The sequence below is a fragment of the Rhinatrema bivittatum genome, chromosome 2 (genome assembly GCF_901001135.1).
Source record: "Rhinatrema bivittatum chromosome 2, aRhiBiv1.1, whole genome shotgun sequence".
NCBI lineage: Eukaryota > Metazoa > Chordata > Amphibia > Gymnophiona > Rhinatrematidae > Rhinatrema > Rhinatrema bivittatum.
In genome coordinates this window covers 794794288-794817161 of record NC_042616.1, presented here as the reverse complement: position 1 = coordinate 794817161, position 22874 = coordinate 794794288, and the positions used below count along the sequence as shown (strand labels likewise).

Here is a 22874-nt window from a genome sequence, read left to right as displayed (position 1 = left end):
ATTGGATCCCTCCCCCAGTTGAGAATTCCTGAGGTGATTTCCGCGATCTCTCAGAGGTAAGCCTCGGTCCAGTGGCCGACCCTCGGTGGGGACCTAGCCCCCAACATCGGGTGAGGCTGAGAGGCAGCAGGTGCAACTTCGAGCTCGGCAGTGAAGGTATTTTCCCTCTTCCCCCGCAGCTGGAGACCGCCCGGAATGAGACCGGGAAGCGCCGAGACAAGGTAAGGTAGAAATCTATTTAAAAGTCTCTGGTCTCCGAAGCTCGAGGAGTCGCACAGGGCTAGACCTCGGTCAGATCAGAGGGTCCTCCCACGTGGAGATCCTCCGAGGTGGTCGCGATATTGTCTTCATGGTCGCCGACTCCATTTTGATCTGTTTGCCACCCTGTCCGCCGTCCCAATCCAGGCGCACAGAGGCGAGCCGTGCGCACAGATACCTTGTGCGCACAACGTTGCGCGCCCAAGTACCGTGCGCATAGGTGACGCGCATAGCCACGCACTTACTGTGCCAGGCGCATAACTCAGATGTGTGCGCACAACAGCACACACATCTCCCTGAGCGCGCACCAAACCTATGCGCACAACTTTGATGCACCGGAGCGCATAACTGTATTTTACGCGCACAAGCCATGGCACCACCGGAAAAGAAACTCAAGGCTCAGGGCCTTTGCCCAGCATGCCACATTAGAGCTGCACAGCATGAGGAGGCCACGGCCCTGTGTATACAGTGCGAGGAGGCCCTAGGGGATCCAGCCCATGGCCCTCCCCAGCTGGTGCCGAGTCCCAGCCTCTCGAACAGTACGCCGGACGTAGCATCTCCCAGTGGGACCCTCCCTCAAACGGGGCTCCCCAGGGACATGCCGCCTCTTAATTTAGACCCAGCATCTATCTACTGGGTGGAATTCTTCAAAGGTCTGCATACCTTCATCCACATGCAACCAGGGCCTCCGATAGTATGGCCACAATCTCCGCCAGAGGACCTCAACATCCCGGGACCCTCTATGCCCAGGGAAGTGATTCCACTGTCCAGAACCCCACCTTCGGGGACACGGACAACTCAGATGAGGATTCAGAACCCCTGGAGGAAGGGGAACTCCCTCCGGGGACAGAGCCTCACCTAACCATGAGGCGCTTCTTCACCAAGGACGAGATTCCAGACCTGATCACACACAGCTTGAAAGAGCTTGCTATCCCGGGCACAAGTGCCTTGGGGGAACCTAAGACTAATCCCCTTCTAGATGGACTCCGTCAGACCTCCCATCATTTCCTACTATTACAAGCCATCCAGCAGCTAATTGACCTGGAATGGGATGCCCCGGAGACTACGTTCAAAGGGGGACGTGCCCTAGCAGCCATGTACCCTCTGGACCCAGCTATCAAAGATCTCCTGGCATGTCCGAAAGTGGATGCCATGGTCTGCGCAGTTTCGAAGTGCACTATCATCCCAGTGGAGGGAGGAGCAGCACTCAAGGATGCTCAAGACAGACGTCTGGAACCCTTCCTCAAACAGTCCTTTCACGTCTCCGCTATGTCTCTACAGATCGCGGCCTGCTGTGCCGTGGTGACACGTACCTGCTTATCACAGACCAGGAACAACACTCCTGGGGAAGCCCTGGAACCAGCAGTATCATTCCTCACGGATGCCGCTTCTGACCTGGTGCGCACTGCAGCTAGAGGAGTGTCATCAGCCGTGGCAGCCAGAAGACAACTCTGGCTCTGAAGCTGGTCGGCCGGCGCATCTTCCAAAACGAGACTCACAAGGATGCTCTTCAAGGGAACCCTCCTCTTCGAATGCGAACTAGAGAAACTAGCCAACAAATGGGGCGAATCCCCACTGTCACGTCTACCGGAGGACAGGAATAAGAGAAACCAGCAACCCTTCCCCCGAACTTCTAGGGGCAGAGGATCACAGCGCTTGAACCCATACAGAAGCACATATCAAGCGGCCTGCCCTGCAGGCTGGAGCCAGTCCTTTCGGAACAAGCACAACAAAAGGGGAGCCAACTCGGGCCCAGGCCCTAGCCGCACCCCACAATGAAAATCAGCCAACCCATCCAAAGGAAGAAGCCATAGGGGGCAGACTTGCCCTATTCTACCAAAGATGGGTCGAGATAACTTCGGACAAGTGGGTCCTAGCTATCATTTGAGAGGGATATTACCTGGATTTGCACCACCTCCCTCCGGACAAGTTTGTGGATCCCCCTGCTACGACCCTCCAAGAGGATGGCAGTGGAAGCTACACTGACCAGATTGCTAGCCTTAGAGGCTATAACACTGGTGCCCGCACAACAAATACTTGGCATTATTCCATCTATTTTATCATTCCCAAGAAAGAAGGAACGTTCAGGCCCATTCTGGACCTCAAGTCGGTCAACCACCACCTGAAGATTCTTCGCTTCTGCTTGGAAATCCTACGCTTGGTAATAAGGGCGTTACAACTGGAAGAGTTCCTTACATCCCTGGACCTGTCTGAAGCTTATCTACACATTCCGAACCATCAAGAGCATCAGCGTTTTCTACACTTCACGATCCTGGACCGACACTACCAGTTCCGGGCACTACCATTCAGGTTAGCCACAGCATCCCGGACGTTCACCAAGATCATGGTGGTAGTGGCAGCAACCCTGAGGAAGGAAGGAATCCTCATACACCCTTAGCTAGACGATTGGCTGATCAGGGTGAAATCCCCAGAGGAAAGTCACCAGGTGACCAACAGAGTCAAAACGCTACTGGAGAGCCTCAGGTGGGTGGTCAACACAAACAAGAGCAGTCTGCAGCCCTCCCAATTTCTAGAATACTTGGGAGTCCGGTTTGACACCAAACAAGACAAGGTCATTCTGACACAGACAAGGAGATTGACATTGATGACCCAGTTGCGAACCCTGTTGAGCGAACTTCGCCCCACAGCATGGGACTACCTACAGGTCCTCGGTCTCATGGCATCTACACTGGAAGTAGTGCCATGGGCAAGAGCTCATATGAGACCCCTACAGCGCTCACTACTATCCCAATGGAATCCACTGTCCCAGAACTACACTGTATGTCTTTAGCTCCTGGACAAAGTTCGGACCCAACTACGATGGTGGCTACAAGAAGGCCATCTGAGCCAGGGAGTGAGACTATCCTCACCATCTTGGATCCTGCTCACCATCGATGCCAGCCTACAAGGATGAGGAGCACACTGCCAGGAGCTAACCGCCCAGGGGCAATGGAACAAAGAAGAGTCGGGGTGGAACATCAATCGCCTAGAGGCTCGGGCAGTCAGACTAGCCTGCCTACGGTTCGGTCACAGACTCCGAGACAAGTCAGTCAGAGTAATGTCAGACAACGCCACAACAGTGGCTTACATCAACCGTCAGGGAGGAACCAGAAGCCAACAGGTGTCTCTGGAAATAGACCCCCTAATGTCATGGGTGGAAGCGAACCTTCAAGAGATCTCAGCCGTCCACATTGCGGGCAAAGACAACATCGCTGCGGATTACCTCAGCAGAGAAAGTCTAGACCCAGGAGAATGGAGGCTGTCGACCACAGCATTCCAATTGATAGTAAACCGTTGGGGACCACCAACCATGGATCTCCTGGCAAACCGGTCCAATGCCTAAGTGACCAGCTTTTTCAGCCACAGGCGGGAACCCCAGTCCCAGGGAATTGATACCCTGGTACAGACCTGGCCACAGGAGACTGTTATACGCCTTCCCGCCATGGCCCCTATTGGGCGCAATCATCCACAAGGATAGAACATCACAGGGGACCAGTTCTTCTAGTGGCCCTGGACTGGCCAAGAAGACCGTGATACACAGACATGCGAAGGCTGCTGACAGGGAGTCCCCTCCTGCTACCTCCACACAGAGACCTGCTCCAACAAGGTCTGATCCTCCACGAGGATCCAACTCGATTCTCACTTATGTCCTTTCGCACTGAGGATATCTCCCCAAGGCCTACTGCCCAGGAGGGAAGGGTTAGGTCGGCCGTCATAGTTGGTGATTCGATTATTAGGAATGTAGATAGCTGGGTGGCGGGTGCGCGTGAGGATCGCCTGGTAACATGCCTACCTGGTGCGAAGGTGGCGGACCTCACGCGTCACCTAGATAGGATTTTAGACAGTGCTGGGGAGGAGCCGGCTGTCGTGGTACACGTGGGCACCAACGACATAGGAAAATGTGGGAGGGAGGTTCTGGAAGCCAAATTTAGGCTCTTAGGTAGAAAGATTAAATCCAGAACCTCCAGGGTAGCATTCTCTGAAATGCTCCCTGTTCCACGCGCAGGTCACCAGAGGCAGGCAGAGCTCCGGAGTCTCAATGCGTGGATGAGACGATGGTGCAAGGAAGAGGGATTCAGTTTTGTTAGGAACTGGGGAACCTTTTGGGGAAGGGGGAGTCTCTTCCGAAGGGATGGGCTCCACCTTAACCAGGGTGGAACCAGACTGCTGGCGCTAACCTTTAAAAAGGAGATAGAGCAGCTTTTAAACTAGAACAAAGGGGAAAGCCGACAGTCGCTCAGCAGCGCATGGTTCGGAGAGATGTATCTTTAAAGGATACTAATGATGCATTAGAATTAGGGCATCCCGACAGTGAGGTTCCAATAATTAGAAAAGTAGTCCAAGTGCCTGTAACTAAAAACTCACCTGAGCTAAAAAATTCTAACTTATCCCTATCAATTAAAAAGCAGAATAAAAATACAATCAAAAAACAAACTTTGAAATGTTTGTATGCTAATGCCAGAAGTCTAAGAAGTAAGATGGGAGAATTAGAATGTATAGCAGTAAATGATGACATAGACTTAATTGGCATCTCAGAGACATGGTGGAAAGAGGATAACCAATGGGACAGTGCTATACCGGGGTACAAATTATATCACAATGACAGAGAGGAGCAGTCGGGAGGAGGTGTGGCGCTTTATGTCCGGGATGGCATAGAGTCCAACAGGATAAACATCCTGCATGAGACTAAATACAAAATTGAATCTTTATGGGTAGAAATCCCTTGTGTATCAGGGAAGACTACAGTGATAGGGGTATACTACCGTCCACCTGGTCAAGATGGTGAGATGGACAGTGAAATGCTAAGAGAAATTAGGGAAGCTAACCAAATTGGTAGTGCAGTAATAATGGGAGACTTCAATTACCCCAATATAGACTGGGTAAATGTATCATCGGGTCACGCTAGAGAGATAACGTTCCTGGATGGAATAAATGATAGTTTTATGGAGCAATTGGTTCAGGAACCGACGAGAGAGGGAGCAATTTTAGATCTAATTCTCAGTGGAGCACAGGACTTGGTGAGAGAGGTAACGGTGGTGGGGCCACTTGGCAATAGTGATCATAATATGATCAAATTTGATTTAATGACTGGAAAAGGAACAGTGTGCAAATCCAAGGCTCTCGTGCTAAACTTTCAAAAGGGAAACTTTGATAAAATGAGAAAAATTGTTAGAAAAAAACTGAAAGGAGCAGCTACAAAAGTAAAAAATGTCCAAGAGGCGTGGTCATTGTTAAAAAATACCATTCTAGAAGCACAGTCCAGATGTATTCCACACATTAAGAAAGGTGGAAAGAAGGCAAAACGATTACCGGCATGGTTAAAAGGGGAGGTGAAAGAAGCTATTTTGGCCAAAAGATCTTCATTCAAAAATTGGAAGAAGGATCCAACAGAAGAAAATAGGATAAAGCATAAACATTGGCAAGTTAAATGTAAGACATTGATAAGACAGGCTAAGAGAGAATTTGAAAAGAAGTTGGCTGTAGAGGCAAAAACTCACAGTAAAAACTTTTAAAAATATATCCGAAGCAGAAAGCCTGTGAGGGAGTCAGTTGGACCGTTAGATGATCGAGGGGTTAAAGGGGCACTTGGAGAAGATAAGGCCATCGCGGAAAGATTAAATGATTTCTTTGCTTCGGTGTTTACTGAAGAGGATGTTGGGGAGGTACCCGTAATGGAGAAGGTTTTCATGGGTAATGATTCAGATGGACTGAATCAAATCACGGTGAACCTAGAAGATGTGGTAGGCCTGATTGACAAACTGAAGAGTAGTAAATCACTTGGACTGGATGGTATACACACCCGAGTTCTGAAGGAACTAAAAAATGAAATTTCAGACCTATTAGTAAAAATTTGTAACTTATCATTAAAATCATCCATTGTACCTGAAGACTGGAGGATAGCAAATGTAACCCCAATATTTAAAAAGGGCTCCAGGGGCGATCCGGGAAACTACAGACCGGTTAGCCTGACTTCAGTGCCAGGAAAAATAGTGGAAAGTGTTTCTAAACATCAAAATCACAGAACATATAGAAAGACATGGTTTAATGGAACAAAGTCAGCATGGCTTTACCCAGGGCAAGTCTTGCCTCACAAATCTGCTTCACTTTTTTGAAGGAGTTAATAAACATGTGGAGAAAGGTGAACCAGTAGATATAGTATACTTGGATTTTCAGAAGGCGTTTGACAAAGTTCCTCATGAGAGGCTTCTAGGAAAAGTAAAAAGTCATGGGATAGGTGGCGATGTCCTTTCGTGGATTGCAAACTGGCTAAAAGACAGGAAACAGAGAGTAGGATTAAATGGGCAATTTTCTCAGTGGAAGGGAGTGGACAGTGGAGTGCCTCAGGGATCTGTATTGGGACCCTTACTGTTCAATATATTTATAAATGATCTGGAAAGAAATACGACGAGTGAGATAATCAAATTTGCAGATGACACAAAATTGTGCAGAGTAGTTAAATCACAAGCAGATTGTGATAAATTGCAGGAAGACCTTGTGAGACTGGAAAATTGGGCATCCAAATGGCAGATGAAATTTAATGTGGATAAGTGCAAGGTGATGCATATAGGGAAAAATAACCCATGCTATAATTACACGATGTTGGGTTCCATATTAGGTGCTACAACCCAAGAAAGAGATCTAGGTGTCATAGTGGATAACACATTGAAATCGTCGGTTCAGTGTGCTGCGGCAGTCAAAAAAGCAAACAGAATGTTGGGAATTATTAGAAAAGGAATGATGAATAAAACGGAAAATGTCATAATGCCTCTGTATCGCTCCATGGTGAGACCGCACCTTGAATACTGTGTACAATTCTGGTCGCCGCATCTCAAAAAAGATATAATTGCGATGGAGAAGGTACAGAGAAGGGCTACCAAAATGATAAGGGGAATGGAACAACTCCCCTATGAGGAAAGACTAAAGAGGTTAGGACTTTTCAGCTTGGAGAAGAGACGACTGAGGGGGGATATGATAGAGATGTTTAAAATCATGAGAGGTCTAGAACGGGTAGATGTGAATCGGTTATTTACTCTTTCGGATAGTAGAAGGACTAGGGGACACTCCATGAAGTTAGCATGGGGCACATTTAAAACTAATCGGAGAAAGTTCTTTTTTACTCAACGCACAATTAAACTCTGGAATTTGTTGCCAGAGAATGTGGTTCGTGCAGTTAGTATAGCTGTGTTTAAAAAAGGATTGGATAAGTTCTTGGAGGAGAAGTCCATTACCTGCTATTAAGTTCACTTAGAGAATAGCCACTGCCATTAGCAATGGTTACATGGAATAGACTTAGTTTTTGGGTACTTGCCAGGTTCTTATGGCCTGGATTGGCCACTGTTGGAAACAGGATGCTGGGCTTGATGGACCCTTGGTCTGACCCAGTATGGCATTTTCTTATGTTCTTATGTTCTTATGGTTTGGCCCTTGAGTGTACTCGCCTGAGAGAGCGGATACTCGGGGGCAGTAATTGACAACCTGTTCCGAGCACGCAAGTTCTCCACATCCCTAACATACATAAGGATTTGGAGAGTATTTGAAGCCCGGTGTGAGGACCACGACATTGTTCCACGCTTAGTCAAAATTCCTGTGATTTAGGAATTCCTGCCGAACGGTCTACAGAAGGGATCGTCTCTCAGCTCCATCAAGGTACAGGTGGCCGCATTGTCAGGCTACGGAACCAAGAGCGAGAGCGGCAGCATAGTCTCTCACCCAGATGTCTCCCGCTTTCTGAAAGGAGTCAAGCAGATCCGACCACCCCTAAAGTGGCTGGTGCCTCTTTGGAACCTCAACATAGTCCTAGAGTTCTTAGCAGGAGCTTCCTTCAGACCTCTTCGCGGCCTGTCTCTCCGACTATTAACATTGAAGACAGCCTTCCTGGTGGCAGTCTGTTTGGCCCGTCATATCTCTGAGCTACAAGCACTGTCCTGCTGGGAGCCGTTCCTCAGACTCACCCCGGGAACCATCCAGTTACGCACAGTTCCATCATTCCTCCCCAAAGTGGTATCTCACGTCCATCTCAACCAAACCATCTCGCTACCATCACCAGATGAGCATAAGAATTCGGAAGAGTCTCTGTCTACGCCATCTCAATGTCGGCAGACTCCTAGTCCGATACCTGGAAAGGTCGGAATCTGTACGAAGGACAGACCATCTATTTGTCCTTCGCAGCGGAAAGAAGCAAGGGGAAGCGGCCTCGCAAACGACCATAGCCCACTGGATCAAAGAAGTCATCAAGGCGGCCTACGTAGAAGCAGGCAAGCCATCGCCTTTACAAGTCCAGGCCCATTCCACTAGAGCCCAGGCAGTTTCCTGGGCGGAAACCAAGATGCTGTCACCCGCTGAGATCTGCCGGTTGGCGACATGGTCCTCCATCCACACCTTCTCCAGGTTTTACCGCCTGGATGTTGGGCTCGAGAGGAGACAGCATTTGCAAGGGCAGTACTAAGTGGGTCACGGGCAACCTCCCACCCGGTTCGGGAGTAGCTTTTATACATCCCATTGATCCTGAGTCCATCTGCTACACGCTAGGACATGGAGAAATTACTTACCTGATAATTTCGTTTTCCTTAGTGTAGACAGATGGACTCAGCATCCCACCCACGGCTGCTGCTGTTCATGGAATTCGCGGATGACATCCCCGAGAGAGAGTGATTCGTGGGTAAGCCATGCTTTCCTCCAGCTAGGACACCCATCCTAATGGGTGTCGATGTTTCTCGGTTGAGGGCACTGGCGGTCTCCAGCTATAACCAATTCAACTGGTTCAAATTAATCAAGTTATCCAAGTTATAAAGTTAATCAAGTTATTCAAATTAATCAGTCATACATATATCCACAATGCTTTTCGAGGAGAATACTGAAGAGCTGCACTTTCCTGCAGGAGTATATGTACTAGGGCTGACGTCAGATTGAAATCTGACCCATCTCCAACTCCTATCAGGAGTACACTATACCCATTGGGGCGGATTTTCAGAGCCCTGTTCGCGTAAATCCGCCCAAAACCGGGCGGATTTACGCGAGCAGGGCCCTGCGCGCCGGTGAGCCTATTTTACATAGGCTCACCGGCGCGCGCAGAACCCCGGGACTCGCGTAAGTCCCGGGGTTTTCGGAGTGGGCGTGTCGGGAGGCGTGTCGGGGGGGCGGGGCCGGAGAGCGCGGCGTTGCGGGGGCGTGTCGGCAGCGTTTTGGGGGCGGGTACGGGGGCGTGGCTACGGCCCGGGCCGGTCCGGGGGCGTGGCCGCGCCCTCCGTACTTGCCCCCAGGTCGCGGCCCGGCGCGCAGGAGTCCCGCTCGCGCGCGGGGATTTACGCCTCCCGGAGGGAGGCGTAAATCCCCTGACAAAGGTAGGATGGGGGTTTAGACAGGGCCGGGCGGGTGGGTTAGGTAGGGGAAGGGAGGGGAAGGTGAGGGGAGGGCAAAGGAAAGTTCCCTTCTAGGCCGCTCCGATTTCGGAGCGGCCTAGGAGGGAACGGGGGTAGGCAGTGCGGCTCGGCGCGCGCAGGCTATACGAAATCGATAGCCTTGCGCGCGCCGATCCAGGATTTTAGCCGATACGCGCGACTACGCGCGTATCTACTAAAATCCAGCGTACTTTTGTTTGCGCCTGGAGCGCAAACAAAAGTAGGCTGTTCGCGCTCGTCTGAAAATCTACCCCATTGGTCCTGAGTCCACCTGTCTACACTAAGGAAAACGAAATTATCAGGTAAGTAATTTCTCCATTTTAAGCCCTCTGAGAATAGGGAAATACCTACAGTAACCTAAATTTAATCTGCTTTGAAGTACCAAAAAATGGAATATATATAAATAAAGTGCTGTTATAGCTGAGGCGTGTGGGATCTCCTGTGCTTGTGCAGTAAAAGCTTTTAAACCTTTCTAGAAAGTGCTACAATAGATGTCCATTGGTTACCTAGTATGGTCATGTGACCGATGTATGGCTGGTGAACTGTTGTCTAAGTGTACCTGTTACGGATAAGTATCTTTGCTTTACTTGCACCCTTAGCAACCAAGGCTGAAAAATTGTAGTGAATACACAAATATGAGATCCTATGTGAAAGGAATTTTCTATGAATCAATGAAAAATAAATCCCTATTAGTACACTGCTCTTTAGAATGCTGAATTCAAAACATTTATTTATTTATTTATTTATTTGTTTTTTTATATTGACATTCAATTCAAAATATCACATCGGTTTACATTGAAACAAATTGTCATCAAATACTATTGAGGACATAATACAGTAAAACAGTTGAAAAACATAACGTATGGAACTAAGAAACATAGTTAAAAAAAAAAAAAGAAACTGTATAGATTGAAAATAGATCTATATAAAGCAATAATCTATCATTGTCACACAAATTTCAATATATTGCAAAATAAAAGGAAAAAACCATAGATAAGGGGATGTAATCTATTGTATTTGTTGAGGGAAAGCTTTGATAAAAAGCCATGTTTTGAGATTTTTTCTAAAGGTAGGTGTAGAAGGGTCGGTCCTTAGTGGCGATGGTAGGGAACTCCATAGAGTAGGACCAATTATAGAAGGGGCCCGGTTTATAGTAGCTGTTTTGAGAATTTTTTTGCTGGTGGGAATAGTGAGTAACCCAGTGTCTGTTGAACGAAGCTTTCTAGTAGAAATACATTGATATAGTGGTTTCTGTAACCAAGATGAGTAATCATTGTATAACACTTTGTGAATAAGCATAATTATTTTATACTGCGATCTAAAAGTGATGGGAAGCCAATGTAATTGGTGCAAGATTGGAGTGATGTGTTCAAATTTTCTACAATTTGATAAGGATTTAGCGGCAGCATTTTGAAGCAGTTGAAGAGGTTTAATTGTGGAAGCAGGCAATCCTATTAAGATGGAGTTGCAATAGTCCAATTTTGCAAAAATTAAGGATTGCAGTACTGTTCTAAAGTCTGGGGGATGCAGTAAAGGTTTCAGTTTTCTCAGAATTTGAAGTTTATAAAAACCTTCTTTAATTAGATTTTTGATGTGAACTTTGAAAAGTTCTTTATCTAAGGTAATTCCAAGGTCCCTAACTGACGTGGATATTCTATAATTAGGGGATACTGATGGATCTATAGGTGGTGGTGATAACTTCTTGGAGAGAAGAAGAAACTCTGATTTGTTATGATTGAGTGATAGTGCCATTTGAGATAAGATATTGATAATATCAAATAGATATAGTTCCCATTGTGACAATGTACTGTTGATGTTATCTTTAATAGGTAACAAAATTTGAACATCATCCGCATAAAGGAAGTATGAGGCGTAATTTATTCAGATAGTGACATAATGGAAGCATGTAAATGTATGCATATATAGAAAAGGACCTTCGTAATGGGTGAATTTGCTTGCCAGATGGATGGCTAGAGCACATTGTGCTCTGAAATACCCTGTTATAATCATAGATCCATTGATCCTGAAAAATTGTAGAACATCCACACAGTTCGATGCAGGAGAGATGAGACAGTTTTCTACCTGGTTCTTCTGCAGCTGTTCTGCATGGTTGCCCTGTCTGATTTCCCTTACCTGGGCGTTGCTTATGGCTCCATCCCCTTCATGTTGTCATCTATATCAGACTTTAAACAGAGGTCTGCTGCTGGGGGTGGGTCATGTCTGAAGGGGTGACGCTAGGGAGTTGCCCCATTTTTGGCGCTTCTTTGGGACAAGCTGGTGGAGCAGGGATTGTTACTCAAGATGTAATAGGGTATGCGTTGTGTATTTTTGGTGTGTGTTGATTAGGTTTTGATTGCTTAGTACAGTGGCTCACAAACCTGGGATCTGTGTACACCCAGGCATCTTCAAGACAATCCCAGGGGTTCCTTCAGAAGGGATGCAAGAAAGTTTTTAGCTTCGGAGAAAATGAGCAGGCTCATGTTACCTGTGATTAGGTCAGCAGCTAACACAGGCAAGGAGGGCGTGAATGGGTCCTATTATGGCCCCAAAACCTTCACTGCACATTGTTGTATATCAGGAGGAGGGGGAACAGATTGGGGCCATTCGCACCTATTAGAAGCCTCAAACCGCACAACGGAGAGGGTCTCATTACAACTGGCAGAACCTCTGCTGCACAATGAAGAAAGCAGAAGAAAACTGGGTTCTCATATTGATGAGAAACATTTCCCACTACTGCCTTGTACTCTGTCACTAGTGTGACAGAGAGAGAGAGAACTGTACCAAAATATTGAGTAAAATGTCTCGAACAAAGGATGAAAAAGTCTGGGGTTGACAATGAGGGGAAAGACGGAATAAGGAATGAAGAAATGGAGGAAAAATAGGTGGAGAGGAATCGATGATTGACCTGGTTAAGTGGAGTAAGAATGGCTGGGCAGTCTATCCAGTGGCGTAGCTACGGGTGGGCCTGGGTGGGCAGTGGCCCACCCACTTTCCATTCAGGCCCACCCAAATTTCTTTGCAAGACACTGCAGCCAATAAAAGCAGGCAGCATCAGCAGGCATCCAAGGCAGAAAAAAAAATAAAATCAGCTGGTGTGTTGCGGCTCCCGGTGTCCCACAGCCCCAGTAATACTTCCCTTTACCTTCTTCCTGCCCCCGCGGGCCAATGGGAAACCGCCTATCTTCTTCCTGCCCCCGTGGGCCAATGGGAAACCTATCTTCTTCCTGCCCCCGTGGGCCAATGGGAAACCTCCTCCCTTCTTCCTGCCCCTGTGGGCCAATGGGAAACCTCCTCCCTTCTACCTGCCCCCGCGGGCCAATCGGAAGCCTTCTTCCTGCCAGTGGAAGGAGGAAGCCTCTGATTGGCTGGTGGGGCAGGAAGAAGGGGGTCATCAGGGTGGGAGGAGTGGCAGTGTTCAAGCCACGGGCTGGAAATGCAGGGCAGGGAGGGTGACGGGGGTGTGTGTGGGGTGTGACTGGGGTGTGTGTGGGGTGTGTGTGAGACAGAGACTGGGCAGGGAGGTGACTGGGGTGTGTGTGAGACAGAGACTGGGCAGGGAGGGTGACTGGGGTGTGTGTGGGGTGTGACTGGGGTGTGTGTGGGGTGTGTGTGAGACAGAGACTGGCCAGGGAGGTGACTGGGGTGTGTGTGAGACAGAGACTGGCCAGGGAGGTGACTGGGGTGTGTGTGTGAGAGACAGAGCTGATGCTCCTGGTATGTGCTTTCAAGGGAAAGGAGTAGGAGAGTTGCTGGAGATGGTAAGTAAAAGTGGCATTTTAAGTTTATTTTTCTTGATTGACTGCCATTTTAATTATTGAGTATTATGTGATGTGTCTGCTGTTTTGAAATATTTTATTGATATTTGGACAATGTTTAATAATTTTTATGAGTTTTGTTGGATGTTATTCTGTTCATCAGCTGTTTTGAAACATTTATTAATATAGTTTTACAGTTATTTCTGTGTGGGGCTCTATAGCAGCTTGGCTTGTTCTGTTTTCCTAATAGGAGGTGTATTAGTATTTAGGACCTGATTTAATATTTGTAGTGTTGCCTTTTCATAGATAGGTTGTTATATGTTCCATAATGCAGGTGTAACTTTGTGCGGCTTAGTTTGTGTGCATTATTGCAGATCCTGGGACTGTTAGGTGCTATATTTCTCTTTCTATTTCTCCAGGTTTGCACTGCATGCAGAGTGGCTTTTTTTGGTTTTCCATTCCAGTTTCTATCTCCATATTTATCATGTGTGGTCTTTCTGTACTTTGAAGGTCGGTTCTGTGTGTGTGCCCGAGGTGAGGTATTTTACTAGCATGTAGGCAATTGTATCAATCTTATTTGTGGATGCAGAGTGTATGTTTACATGATGATAGCTTAGTAAATGACAGGGCTGGATAGCCTTTTTCTCCTGTCTACCCAGTTATCCTCTTCACACTGCTAAGGATACATCCCAGCTGTCAGCCAAAGGGTGTGACCACCTTCAAGACATCTCTTTATCCAGAACAGTCTTTTTTTCTGTTCTTCCTTTGTAAAGAAATGGGGATGAATGTCAGGAGCCCCTGGACTCGATTCAGCAAATGTCAGCATCAGAGGAAGACTAAAACTAAATAGTTGAGCCATAGGAAAAGAAATCTTCAAAGATATTTATCTGTTTTATTGATACAGATTAATAAGGCATTTGCTCAATTATGGTAAATATTTTGGTACAAATTCAATGATGAAGGAACCCTCTTTCCTATTTTCTTAAACTTATCAAACGCAGTAATTCATGACCATCATAATAGGCATCATTGTGTGGTAAAGTATACCTTTGTCACTCTGCCTTATGCTTAATCATAGGTCAGTCCATATTTTTAAGTGTTTTTGTTGCTTAATTCACCCCAGTGATATACTCCAAAATTCTAGCAATAATCTTGTGTTACATCAATTCAAGGTTACTTTTGTTGAAAATTATGAACCAAACTTATCTGGATAATACAATGTTATTACTTCTTCTTAACCACCATTGACTTTGAGCTTGATGCCCTCAAATTGTCAGCAATATGAGAATTCACTATATTGCTGTTCTATGCCCGACATTGCACAATGTTTCGGACTAGCATCGAGTCCTTCTTCAAGGGCGTAATATATTCCACAGCATGGCGTATCTTGGCGTGGCATCAAGCTCAAAGTCGATGGTGGTTAAGAAGAAGTAATAACATCGTATTATCCAGATAAGTTTGGTTCATAATTTTCAACAAAAGTAACCTTGAATTGATGTAACATAAGATTATTGCTAGAAATTTGGAGTATATCACTGGGGTGAATTAAGCAACAAAAACACTTAAAAATATGGACTGACCTATGATTAAGCATAAGGCAGAGTGACAAAGGTATACTTTACCACACAATGATGCCTATTATGATGGTCATGAATTACTGCGTTTGATAAGTTTAAGAAAATAGGAAAGAGGGTTCCTTCATCATTGAATTTGTAATTAGTTTGAACCTAGTTCCATCTTAAAAGTACATTGCCTTTCTGAGCTTTTTTCAAGTAGAAATATTTTGGTACAACATTCCAGAGGGTTTTAAAACATCTCACAGAATACTGTGATGCATGATGAGATATTTGTCTTTATAGTAGACTAGTATATGGTTCTTTGTAAGTTATGGGATACTGCCACTTGAGATCTCTTTAAGTATAATTGAAATGCTTTCATAAATATATATTAGCTTTAGCATTGGTAGGTGCTTGAAGTAATTGAGTTTAAAATATTAAAAGTATAACAGCTGTAGCAGATTATTTAGAAATCTATTGTCAGGTGTGTGTGTGTGAAAGTATTTATCAATAAGAATTTGAATTCCATGGCTCAGACTTTTAGTGCCCACCCATGTTAACCTTGGGCCCAGCCAAAAATTCATTTCTGGCTACGCCACTGAGTATCAGGGGGGAGAAGAGGAGGATCCCTTGAATTAGGCTGGACAGAGATAGAAGACTGGAAAGGTAACCTCCAGGGATGGAGGAGGGAGGATGAGAACAACCACGTTTGGGTATGACATAAAAAAAAGTTATGTAGGGGGACACACAGACTTGAAGCTTTTTCCTTTGAAAAATAGGCTATTGTTTTGCTTTTCTAAAATCTAATTTTTTGTGACTGTCATTTTCTATGTGTTGTAAGAATCATAAGAGAAAATAAAGTATTTAAAAAAAGGCTGAAAGAAGGTCATTTTTTTAAGGGGAGTAAGTTTCAAAACATTTTATGTGGATAAACACCTATTTACCCAAATAAAAGGTCCTTTGAAATTTTGCTATTCTGTCACTGAAGGTAAAAATAGCTATGCTGTGAACAGCATGCATACTTTTTTTACCTGTGGGGTATAAATGGAGCAGGGCTAGACTTGGGAAGAGAGTGCATGCAGATATTTAATTTTGAAGTCTTTGTGCATACTTTCATGCATGTACTTTGTTCTTGCTTTAAAGCAGATGGAAATTACTGGCTTTACCCCACCAGTTCGAGTTTTCAAAAAGGAAACTCCACAGGCAGTTTTCCTTTGAAAATTAGATTCCATGCCTGCAGGCACTAGGTCTTATTTTTTTGCTAGGCTATACCAAGTTGGCAATCTGGACTTTTTTGAACTTGTTTCCTTTTCCCCATTGCAGTTGGATTGGAAGGCGGGATGCCCTTAACCGTGAATTTTGAGAACAATTTTTAAATTGCTTTGGAAATTGCCCTGCTTTAGTATTCTGTTTAGATGAGTTTTATACATTGTGGATTCTGCTTTGAGAGAATGGCACTAAATGGAGTATGTCAGTGATCATTTTTGTGACAGATTCTGTTCAATATCTTCGTGAACAACGTTGCGGAGGAATCGGAAGGAAAAGTTTGCCTTTTTGCACATACTAAGATCTGCAACAGAGTAGACACGCCTGAAGGAGCAGAGAATGAAAAGTGATTTAAGATATCTTGGAGTGGTGCAGACTGGATGGACACTCTGATCTTTATCTGCTATCATTACCATGTTACTGTGCTATGTTCATGGCCCCACCCATTGCAGATGCATCCCTGCTGGCTCTCTGTCAAAGCCAGACAGCAAGGAATTCTGTGGGATGTAGTCCTACACAACAGCAATTTTGGTTTCTCACTTTTCTCAGACAAGGGTAAAAAGCTGCTTTTAAAGTGCAAGTACCTTTTTCTACGCAGGAACTACTACTAAAGCATCACAACAGGTTTCTGAAGTGTTTTTCCTATCTCCTGGTCAGAGGACACAGCAGCCCATTAGATCAGGTAGCAAAATTGGTGAAAACTTTCTTCCTGACAGCTAGAGACAAAGGGGGGGGGGGGGGCACCTTTCAACTCCTCCTGTCCAGTGTCAGACTTATAGAAACATAGAAATGACGGCAGAAGAAGACCAAATTGCCCATCTAGTCTGCCCAGCAAGCTTCACACACATTTTCTCTCATACTTATCTGTTTCTCTTAGCTCTTGGTTCTATTTCCCTTCCACCCCGACCTTTAATGTAGAGAGCAGTGATGGAGCTGCATCCAAGTGAAATATCTAGCTTGATTCGTTAGGGGTAGTAGCCGCCGCAATAAGCAAGCTGCACCCATGCTTATTTGTTTTACCCAGACTATGTTATTAGCCCTTATTGGTTGTTTTTCTTCTCCCCTGCCGTTGAAGCAGGGAGCTATGCTGGATATGCGTGACGTATAAGTCTTCTCCCATGCCGTTGAAGCAGAGAGCCATGCTGGATGTGCATCGAAAGTGAAGTATCAGGCACATTTGGTTTGGGGTAGTAACCGCCGTAACAAGCCAGCTACTCCCCGCTTTGTGAGTGCGAACCCTCTTTTCTTCTCCCCTGCCGTTGAAGCAGAGAGCTCTGCTGGATGTGTGAAGTATCAGTTTTTCTTCTCCCCTGCCGTTGAATCAGAGAACTTTGCTGTATATGCATTGAAAGTGAAGTATCAGGCTTATTTGATTTGGGGTAGTAACCGCTGTAACAAGCCAGCTACTCCCCTCTTTGTGAGTGTGAATCCTTTTTTCCACATTTCCTCTTGCTGTTGAAGCTTAGAGCGATGTTGGAGTCACCGTAAGCCTGTGTATGTTTATTTAATAAGGGTATTGACTCCAGGCAGTAGCCATCATTCTGGCGAGTCACCCACTCTTCATTGGCAGCCTCTTGACTTTATGGATCCACAGTGTTTATCCCACGCCCCTTTGAAGTCCTTCACAGTTCTGGTCTTCACCACATCCTCCGGAAGGGCATTCCAGGCATCCACCACCCTCTCCGTGAAGAAATACTTCCTGACATTGGTTCTGAATCTTCCTCCCTGGAGCTTCAAATCGTGACCCCTGGTTCTGCTGATTTTTTTCCTTCGGAAAAGGTTTGTCGTTGTCTTTTGATCATTAACACCTTTCAAGTATCTGAAAGTCTGTATCATATCACCTCTGCTCCTCCTTTCCTCCAGGGTGTACATATTTAGATTCTTCAATCTCTCCTCGTACGTCATCCGATGAAGATCCTCCACCTTCCTGGTCGCCCTTCTCTGTACCGCCTCCATCTTGTCTTTGTCTTTTTGAAGGTACGGTCTCCAGAACTGAACACAGTACTCCAGGTGAGGCCTCACCAAGGACCTGTACAAGGGAATAATCACTTCCCTTTTCTTACTCGATATTCCTCTCTCTATGCAGCCCAGCATTCTTCTGGCTTTAGCTATCGCCTTGTCGCATTGTTTCGCCGACTTCAGATCATTAGACACCATCACCCCAAGGTCCCTCTCCTGCTCTGTGCACATCAGCCTTTCCCCCCCCATCGAATACAGTTCATTCGGATTTCCACTCCCCATATGCATGACTTTGCACTTCTTGGCATTGAATCTCAGCTGCCATATCTTTGACCACTCTTCCAGTTTCCTTAGATCCCGTCTCATTCTCTCCACTCCTTCCGGCATGTCCACTCTGTTGCAGATCTTATTACTGTAAGGGAGAGTCCCTCTCACCATCGCACCACGGGAGCTCCTTTTTAGAAGTCCCAGGTGTGGCATCCAGTCCTCCATTATCCCTCACTGTGGAGCCCTAGCCAGTCTGATCCCTCTCAATGTGATCTGATAAGCCATCTTTTTAGACATCCTTTCTTCACTTTTAAGTACTTCTGGTTCCAAAGATGCCTTTTCTACCAATATCGGTGATATTGTGCGCCACATGCACTTCTGCAACAGCAATTTCCTTCTTGCAGACATCAGTGAGAGAGACCAGCCAAAGAAGCTGTAACAAGCCCAGCCTAATTCTGAGCCTAGTTTTTGATGGGACACGATCCTCAAGCCTTGACCCCTCCAGTAGAGGGAAGGTTCATTTTTTCCTGGAGGAATGCCTGAAGATCATCAAATTGTGGAGTCTGGTTACTGTTTGAGCTTCTCCCACCCCCCCCCCCCCAAGTGCAGCACCATTTTTCAGCCTTCAATCTGGATCTGTCTCGCTCAAACCAGCTCCATCTTGAGGTGGAGTCACTTCTCAGCCAGTGGGTAAGGAACCTCTCCCCTCCATTCACCATGGCTGGGGGTTCTACTCCTATTATTTCCTTATCCCCAAGAAATCAGGGGGATTGAGACCTATCCAGGATTTATGAAGTCTGAAGAAGAGCCTTTTATGGAGAAGTTCAAAATAAACTCCCTCCACACCATCCTACCCTTCATTCAAGCAGGAGCCTGGATATGTGCCTTGGATCTGAAAGATGCCTATGCTCATATTTCCATACATTGCTCCCATTGGTAATAACTTCATTTCGTAGTGGATTCCAGTCACATCAATACAAGGCCCTCCCTTTTGGTCTCAGCAGCCCCAAGGGTCTTTACCAAATACCTAGTGGTACTGGCAGTGCATCTTTGTTGATTGGGGATTTGTCTTTCCTTGCAGACAACTGGCTAGTGATGGGGCCTTTTCAAACAGGGGTGGTGTTCCAGCTTCTTCAGGCATTAAGGTTGATTGAAAACATCATCCAATCAAACCTTGTTCCTACCCAAAGAACAAGTTCATATGGGCATGAATATGATTCTGTGGAAAAGTGTTTCTTCCGTTGGAGTAAGCAAGCTGCCTTTGAACCTTTATCTGGAACTTTATACAGAAGGTCCAATCCCTGGCCAAGGAGAGATGCTGGTTGTCCTAGGCCAGGGTAGTAACCGCTGGGAACCCTGAACACAGAAGCAGTGTTCAGGGTTCCCATGACCCACTTCAACATGCATATTCTCCAGTGGGGCTTCTGTGCTCAGTAGGATCAATTGCTTCAGCCCTGGTCATTCTCAGTAGTGGCTAGACCCAGCTGTCCTAGAGATGGGAACTTCCCTTTGGCCTCTGCCTATTCAGGTGATGCTAGCAATGGATGGGTCCTTTCTGCACCCAAGGAATCTGATTGTCAACAGTACACCTGTGTTATCTTTGAATCTATGTGTAATCAGATATACATTGAGAGCTTTTTCACATCTTCGAATTCTGAGCCAAATTGATGATAAAGTAGGAATATTCTAATTCACTAAAAAAACAAACAAACAAAACGCACAGAGCCATGGACCCTCTAAGAATTCCAGAGAATTTGGAAGTAGGTTTGTTGCCACAAAGCCTTCCTGCAAGCGATCTACTTTCCTAGGGTCTCCAACACATTGACAGATCATCTTAGCAGAGTGTTATCCTCATGAGTGATCTCTGGATCAAACAGTGGCAGACAGATTGTTCTCCACTGGGGTTGCCTAGCAATCAATGTTTTCCCCCCATCGGTGAACAATAGGGAAAATAGATTCAGCTTTTTTTCTTCAAAGCAAGTTCAGAAATGCTTTGGATGCTTTTCTGCTCAGACGGTATTCAGGTCTACTCTATGCTTTTCTACCGTTTCTGTTGGTTGCCAGAATAGTGCAGAAAGTGCTCAAGGATCAGGAGCACTTGATCCTCATTGCTCCAGCATGGCCCAGACAAGTATGTTTTTCTTACCTTGTTCAGCAGCCAGCCAGCCGATCCCTCTGGAATCTGATCTTTCTTGAACTCAGGAGGAGGATCATCTGTCATCCGAATCTTTCCCCTCTCAAATTGAAGATATGGATGTTGAGTGCTTGTTAATCTTATTACAGTAATTATCTAAGGAAGTTAAGGACATTGTAATCTACATCAGAAAGCCTTCAACAAGAAGCGCTTATAGTTTTAAATGGAGGAGATTTTCATCTCAGTGTCTAACAAGTTTCTTGGAGCTGTTTGTTTATGAGCCAGATGAGTTACTTCAGTACTTATTCTTCCTCTCCATCTCAGGTCTCAGTATGTGAGGGCTTCCCAAACCTGTCCTGGGGACCCCACAGCCAGTCGAGTTTTCCCAGTGAATATCCATGAGGCAAACTTTGGATATCATGGAGATTCCATTTATGCAAATCTTTCATGCATATTCATGTGGATATCCTGAAAACCCGACTGGCTGGGTCCCCAGGACAGGTTTAGGAAGCCCTGCAGTATATCAGTAAAGTGCATTTCAGTGTGGTTGCAGCTTACCTTGATCAAGTGGATAGCAAACTGATCTCCAGACATCCTTTAGGGTTGAAGTTCATTAAAGGCTTATGATATAGGAGGCCTTTGGTCACCAAACCACCAGTGCCATGAGATCTCGACATGGTAGTGGTGCAATTCATGAAGTGGCCTTGTGCATTTAGTCAGCTTCCTTAATGCTCTTCACCTGGAAAGCAGTGTTCCCTAGTTGCTATCATGTCGCATTGAAGAGTCAGTGAGATAGTCATTGGTTGATTAAACACTGCAGTTTGGTCATCCGTTTACATTTTCACATCCCACTGGATAATATTTCAAGAACTGATGATAACTTTGGGCAAGCAGTTTTGCACAGCCTGTTCACTCTGTAATCTGTCAACTGGATCAGGGATAATCCAGGTTGCTTTTTTTAGTAAGTGCTTCGCTGCAACCTTCAGCTTGGGGCTCCCTACATATCATGCATAATTCAGCCCTGCTTGTTGATGGGGAAAAAAACAAGTTTGCTTACCATGAACTGGGTTCATTGTAAACAGCAGGATGAATTAGCTATGTTTAATACCCGCCCATTTGAGATCCCTGGTGAGTTGACTATAGAGCTAAAACTAAGCTCTAAAATCAACCGAGGGACTTGAGAGGCAGCACCAACTCCTGTGCATGCTCAGCAGAACAAAATTTAGTGCAGCTCCAGCAGCTATGTTGGACCCTGTGGAGGAGGGAAAAAACATTTTACATTCCCCTTGGCCTCCCCCCATACCTTCTGCTGTGTGAGAAACCTGCTCTCCATCACACAACAGAGGGCTTTGTCAGCACAAGCCTGTTGTATCGCTCTCCATGTGATGTCAATCTAATACTGTGATATCTTTTATGATACAGGGAAGAATAATCCCTGCTACATACAAATATTTCCAAACTAATCATTTTTATACTGTAACCTTATTTTTGAAAACCCAAAAACTTTTTAAAAACAAGCATGAATCTAGAGTAAATTGTCTTCACTTGGTAGATGAATAGGCCCAGGCTTGCCTTGTGGATCTCTGGGAAAAAAAGGTTTAATATAAGCTAGTTATCTTTAACTTTGTATATGACAACTAGGCTTGAAGCAGTTTGTCAATCATTTTGTAGGTTATTGGAAATGAAAAACTGTACAGACGTGTCGAATGTGTGCCGCATTCTCAAGATATTTAAGAAAATGTGATATTTAAGAAAACATCTTGAATATAAATTTATCACTTCATGGAAAAACAATTCATATTTATAGTATTAGTAAATCTTTTTTCCTTTTTTTTGTCATCAATGATAAATTTGTTTAGAAAATTATGTTCACATGAAATGATCAAGTTACATGCAGTAAAAATTGTTATATTTTGTTTTGTTGCAGAATATGACAGACACCTAGCATCTAGAAAAAATATGGCTGCTGCTTATCTTGACCCAAACTTAAATCATACACCAGTTTCAAATGCAAAGGCACGCCTTAGTGCTGGCATGGAACGCTCCCCAGGTGCCATGGAACGAGTATTGAAGGTTTTTCATTTTTTTGAAACTAACAGTGAGCCAGCAACTTGGGCCAGTATTATTCGACATGGAGATGCTACTGATGTCCGGGTGAGTTGGCTTACAACATATTATCTAACTATCATGGTAGTTGCCATAAAACATAAACAAAAAACTAGTTGGAACACAACAGTTTTGTTGATAGTATATGAACCTGTCATTTGAGATCATTTTTTCT

The 22874-nt window shown here is 45.3% G+C and overlaps 1 protein-coding gene across 23 annotated transcripts in view; it reads left to right on the top strand.

Moving 5' to 3' along the window:
- PTK2 (protein tyrosine kinase 2) overlaps positions 1-22874 on the top strand; it is a 1447287-nt gene that overhangs the window by 240209 nt on the left and 1184204 nt on the right. For all 23 annotated transcript variants that reach the window (XM_029592091.1, XM_029592099.1, XM_029592089.1 and 20 more), the window contains one exon: positions 22521-22747. In XM_029592091.1, coding sequence (XP_029447951.1) covers positions 22521-22747 — 227 coding nt within the window. The remainder of the gene's footprint in view (positions 1-22520; positions 22748-22874) is intronic.